The sequence below is a fragment of the Hyla sarda genome, chromosome 1 (genome assembly GCF_029499605.1).
Source record: "Hyla sarda isolate aHylSar1 chromosome 1, aHylSar1.hap1, whole genome shotgun sequence".
Taxonomy (NCBI): domain Eukaryota; kingdom Metazoa; phylum Chordata; class Amphibia; order Anura; family Hylidae; genus Hyla; species Hyla sarda.
In genome coordinates, this window is record NC_079189.1 from 227,367,395 (window position 1) to 227,373,394 (window position 6,000).

A 6,000-nucleotide genomic window follows, 5' to 3' on the forward strand; every position below is an offset into this window, starting at 1 on the left:
CCAATTTTACTTTGTATTAGTAGGACAAATATGTCTTTCTAATGTGTATTCATAGCACATTTTTCCATATTCACATAATCATCTAAAATATTGGTAAGCTGCATTTATAGATTTCTAAAATGTGGCAATTTGATATATTTTCATGGAAAGTAAACACACAACAATAATAGAGTAATACTTGGAATATGCTTACTTGTACATGCCATCTGATGTGGATCAGACTCTCTCCTATAATAGCGCTCTTCACAGACACAAGATGTTGACGCTTCCTCATGGGCATAGCTGTGGGGTGGGCACTTACTGCATGTCTGACTCTGAGGAGAAGACTTGAAAAATCCCGGACGACATGCTACAAAACAAAAAATATAATATATTATGATGACATGTTTATGATACTACGGAATCCTACAGTATGTCATAGGCTAAAAAATAATTATGACCAAGGGCATCTATACCATATAGGCAACCCCTGTAATTTAACCTGTAGAAGTGAAGATTTTGTGCTATGACTTCCCCTCTACATAGATATAGATAGTCATGGCACCTTCTATTTCAAGAAGGGGCAATATTTTCACTTTTGCCCTCGGACCATATCTAAAGCTACTCTAGGGCATTAGTCATATTATAATAATAATAATAATAATGAGTTACTTGGAATTGTACTCAATAAACTCAAACGCCTATCTATTCTGCAGATATTTTGTAGAATAAATTTGTTTAAATATTCATCTGGTCTCAGTTAGGCAAATATTTATCAGGCAGCAACATGAATCATGCAGTAATATATTTACCAAAGATTACTGTTTTCAGCTGCGGCACCATGCTAGAGTGCTTTTAAACTCAATTTTGACATTTATACCAACTTTCTAAAACAAATTGTGTTGTTACGCAGAAAAGTTTTAGTCAGCTCAATATGCATGTGTACTGTAGTATTGGCTGTATGCTTTACTTTGATATTGATACCAACTTTCTAAACAAAATTGTGCGAATGAGCTCAATGTATGTATTTGCTGTAGTCGTGACAGGACTCAAAGACTTCAAAAGGTCAGTGTTGGGAACCATTAAGAGTATTCTTTATCGGTATCTGTTAGTATCAAGTCAATCAAGGAATATTTACTTATACTATGATGTACTGAAACGGCACCATTCATTTCAATGGCCCAAATGTTATCATCTAGTGACTACATTCAGGCTGCTTTCTGTTGCTATATGCATATTTAACAGGACTTAAAAGTGCAACAAAATGTACTTTTAAGTCCAATTATGTTAGCATATAGCAGCGTGAAGCAGTCCAAACATAGTCACTAGGTGCCTAGATATGGGCCAATGAAATGAGTCCGGCCCACTGCAATACATCGCAATATAACTTTCCCTTGATTTACAGGATGCCAACAGATATTATGTACCGTATATGCATTTTATGATTTACTGTATTTAAGCACTTTGAACCCAGTCTAGTTGTTACGCCTAGCGCTCCGGGTCCCCGCTCCTCCCCGGAGCGCTCACGGCGTCTTTCTCCCTGCAGCTCCCCGGTCAGTCCCGCTGACCGGGAGCGCTGCTCTGTCATGGCCGTTGGGGATGCGATTCGCACAGCGGGACGCGCCCGCTCGCGAATCGCATCCCAGGTCACTTACCCGTTCCCGTCCCCTGCTGTCATGTGCTGGCGCGCGCGGCTCCGCTCTCTAGGGCGCGCGCGCGCCAGCTCCCTGAGACTTAAAGGGCCAGTGCACCAATGATTGGTGCCTGGCCCAATTAGCTTAATTGGCTTCCACCTGGTCCCTGACTATATCTATCCTCCTCCCATGCACTTCCTTGCCGGATCTTGTTGCCCTTGTGCCTAGTGAAAGCGTTTTGTGTGTTTAAAGCCTGTGTACCAGAACTTCTGCTATCTCCCCTGACTACGAACCTTGCCGCCTGCCCCCGACCTTCTGCTACGTCCGACTTTGCTTCTGCCTACTCCCTTGTACCTCGCCTATCTTCAGCAGCCAGAGAGGTGAGCCGTTGCTAGTGGATACGACCTGGTCACTACCGCCGCAGCAAGACCATCCCGCTTTGCGGCGGGCTCTGGTGAAAACCAGTAGTGTCTTAGAACCGGTCCACTAGCACGGTCCTCGCTATCCCTCTCTGGCACAGAGGATCCACCTCCTGCCAGCCGGCATCGTGACAGTAGATCCGGCCATGGATCCCGCTGAAGTTCCTCTGCCAGTTGTCGCTGACCTCCCTACGCTGGTCGCCCAGCAAGCTCGTCAGATCGCCCAACAAGATCACCAGCTGTCGTACTTGACCACCATGACACAGCAACTCCAGTCACAACTACAGCAAGTACAGTCACAGCTACAGCAGCAACAACCATCTCCTCCGCCAGCTCCTGCACCCCTTCCGCAGCGAGTGGCCACTCCTAGCCTCCGCCTGTCCTTGCCGGACAAATTTAATGGGGACTCTAAGTTTTGCCGTGGCTTTCTTTCGCAATGTTCCCTGCACATGGAGATGATGTCGGACCAGTTTCCTACTGAAAGGTCTAAGGTGGCTTTCGTAGTCAGCCTTCTGTCTGGTAAAGCTCTGTCATGGGCCACACCGCTCTGGGACCGCAATGACCCCGTCACTGCCTCTGTACACTCCTTCTTCTCGGAAATTCGAAGTGTCTTTGAGGAACCTGCCCGAGCCTCTTCTGCTGAGACTGCCCTGCTGAACCTGGTCCAGGGTAATTCCTCCGTTGGCGAGTACGCCATACAATTCCGTACTCTTGCCTCTGAACTATCCTGGAATAATGAGGCTCTCTGCGCGACCTTTAAAAAAGGCCTATCCAGCAACATTAAAGATGTTCTGGCCGCACGAGAGACTCCTGCTAACCTGCATGAACTCATTCATCTAGCCACTCGCATTGACATGCGTTTTTCTGAGAGGCATCAAGAGCTCCGCCAGGAAAAAGACTTAGATCTCTGGACACCTCTCCCACAGTCTCCACTGCAATCTGCGCCTAGGCCTCCCGCCGAGGAGGCCATGCAAGTGGATCGGTCTCGCCTGACCCTGGAAGAGAGGAATCGCCGTAAGGAAGAGAATCTTTGTCTGTACTGTGCCAGTACTGAACATTTTTTGGTGGATTGCCCAATCCGTCCTCCACGTCTGGGAAACGCACGCTCGCACCCAGCTCTCGTGGGTGTGGCGTCTCTTGATGCTAAGTCGGCTTCTCCACGTCTCACGGTGCCTGTTCGGATCTCTACTTCAGCCAGCTCTTCCCTCTCAGCCGTGGCCTGCCTGGACTCTGGAGCTTCTGGGAATTTTATTCGGGAGTCCTTAGTGAATAAATTCCGCATTCCGGTGACCCGTCTTGTCAAGCCACTCCACGTTTCCGCGGTCAACGGAGCCAGGTTGGATTGCACCGTGCGTTTCCGCACGGAGCCCCTCCTAATGTGCATCGGACCTCATCACGAGGAAATTGTATTTTTGGTCCTTCCTAATTGCACTTCTGAAGTTCTCCTTGGACTACCCTGGCTTCAACACCATTCCCCAACCCTGGATTGGTCCACTGGGGAGATCAAGAGTTGGGGCCCCTCTTGTTCCAAGGACTGCCTTCAACCGGTTCCCAGTACTCCCTGCCGTGACCCTGTGGTTCCTCCTGTATCCGGTCCCCCTAAGGTCATTAAGGACTCTGCCTGCCACAGGAAATGCCTCTCCCCCCCTCCCAGTCCCATCAGGCAAGCCCCTGTGTCCCCGCATGGCCCTCGTCCTGGTGTCACACTGCCCCGTGCCAGGTCTCGCCCTCTGCCCTCTCTCCCCATTCCTACTCCTGCTGTTCTGCCTGCCGTTGAGGAATCCCTCCATCCTTTCCCGGTGTCCTCATCCCAGGGGAGGCAGTTACCCGATAAAGAGAAGGGGAGACCTAAGGGGGGGGGTACTGTTACGCCTAGCGCTCCGGGTCCCCGCTCCTCCCCGGAGCGCTCACGGCGTCTTTCTCCCTGCAGCTCCCCGGTCAGTCCCGCTGACCGGGAGCGCTGCTCTGTCATGGCCGTTGGGGATGCGATTCGCACAGCGGGACGCGCCCGCTCGCGAATCGCATCCCAGGTCACTTACCCGTTCCCGTCCCCTGCTGTCATGTGCTGGCGCGCGCGGCTCCGCTCTCTAGGGCGCGCGCGCGCCAGCTCCCTGAGACTTAAAGGGCCAGTGCACCAATGATTGGTGCCTGGCCCAATTAGCTTAATTGGCTTCCACCTGGTCCCTGACTATATCTATCCTCCTCCCATGCACTTCCTTGCCGGATCTTGTTGCCCTTGTGCCTAGTGAAAGCGTTTTGTGTGTTTAAAGCCTGTGTACCAGAACTTCTGCTATCTCCCCTGACTACGAACCTTGCCGCCTGCCCCCGACCTTCTGCTACGTCCGACTTTGCTTCTGCCTACTCCCTTGTACCTCGCCTATCTTCAGCAGCCAGAGAGGTGAGCCGTTGCTAGTGGATACGACCTGGTCACTACCGCCGCAGCAAGACCATCCCGCTTTGCGGCGGGCTCTGGTGAAAACCAGTAGTGTCTTAGAACCGGTCCACTAGCACGGTCCTCGCTATCCCTCTCTGGCACAGAGGATCCACCTCCTGCCAGCCGGCATCGTGACACTAGTATACAGTACATTTGTCCTATGGTTTAATAAACTTGATCATCCTGCCCGTGTATACCAGGTTACTGAATTTATACTAAAATTGAGTGGTTTTCACATATTTCATGCTTTCATTATTAATAGCATTTTGCTTATTTTCTGTTGTTCACAAGAATTTAAATCTTTTACATCATATCATGTCTCTAGCAGGGATTTCCCTAATACCTCAATTTCAGACACACACTAGGGTTCATTTATGACACTGGCCTATCAATATGTTTTTGGAGTGTGGAAGGAAACCAGACAACCTCTATGAAGTCCACACAAACACATAGGCCCACATTTATCATTGTAGGTGTAAGTGAAGCATTTTTTTACACCCTTTTTTGTGTGTGCTGGTAATGTGTAGGAGCACCAAATATATTAAATGTTCACAGAGCATTTAATAAATTTTGTGCAGGTAAACATTTTCTGAAATTTTTCTCTTCACATACACCAAAAAGCTACACCAGGTCTGGGATGGTGCAGTTTTAGACACTTTTCAGTGGCTTTGTGCCTTTTTTGCGCCTTTTTACAAAAAGGTGCAGTTCATAAATTTCAGTCCACGGCATACGCTGAATTGAAAAACGTGTACTGCTACTCCAAAACATCTGGAATGACTAAAATATTCTACCACCAAAAGGCGCAAAATAACACACATTGCGCCAAAATAGTGCCTTTTGTACGGAGAAAAAAAGATGTAAACTCATTGATAAATGTCGGCCATAGAGTATACAATCCGCATAAATACATCTTTTTTTTTTTTTACACATAATCTGGGTGTACAATCTTGGGATACAAGGGTTAATAAACCTTTTCATTTGGTATTGAAATCCAAGGCTATCATCCAGGAAGCTGATCTTTAGTAATCTATGTAAAATGCCTTTAAAAAGCTCATACACTTACAGTTTCCAATATGCTGAATATAATGGCACTGCTTCTACATATAAGTAAAAAATATATTCATATCTGGTTTATGTAAATGGAAATATCCACCATAGGAAACATCAATACCACAGAATGCTGTGGGACTGAAACGAGAGAACTGAGGATCATTGCCAAAAATCTGTATCTTAAATTATATTACTGTATTGTTCCGTAGATCTCCTTGATATGCTGCAGATTACAACCACTGCACAACTTTATAGTCACAACAAGAACTTACATAAACCCCTTTTAGCCATCTCAGAATTTCCAGAACTGCTACAGGTAGCACCAGGGCTGTGATTAATGCTCATGCTGCCCTAAGCACAAAAACTGAATACACCATATTAGGGTGATTCCACATACAGCAGTTTTTTCATGCAAGATTTACATATGGATTAAATTAACAATTTACATAAAGCATTAATTTAAATCACAATTCCTTACCTATAT

General features: G+C 47.0%; 1 protein-coding gene across 4 annotated transcripts in view; it reads right to left on the reverse strand.

The window, feature by feature from the left end:
- Nucleotides 1–6,000, reverse strand: part of EPHA5 (EPH receptor A5) — a 384,474-nt gene that overhangs the window by 134,645 nt on the left and 243,829 nt on the right. For all 4 annotated transcript variants that reach the window (XR_008891897.1, XM_056568879.1, XM_056568880.1 and 1 more), the window contains exon 4: nt 194–349. Coding sequence is in view for 3 of the 4 variants with exons in the window: in XM_056568879.1 (XP_056424854.1) it covers nt 194–349 (156 nt within the window). In the remaining variant the exon portion in view is untranslated. The remainder of the gene's footprint in view (nt 1–193; nt 350–6,000) is intronic.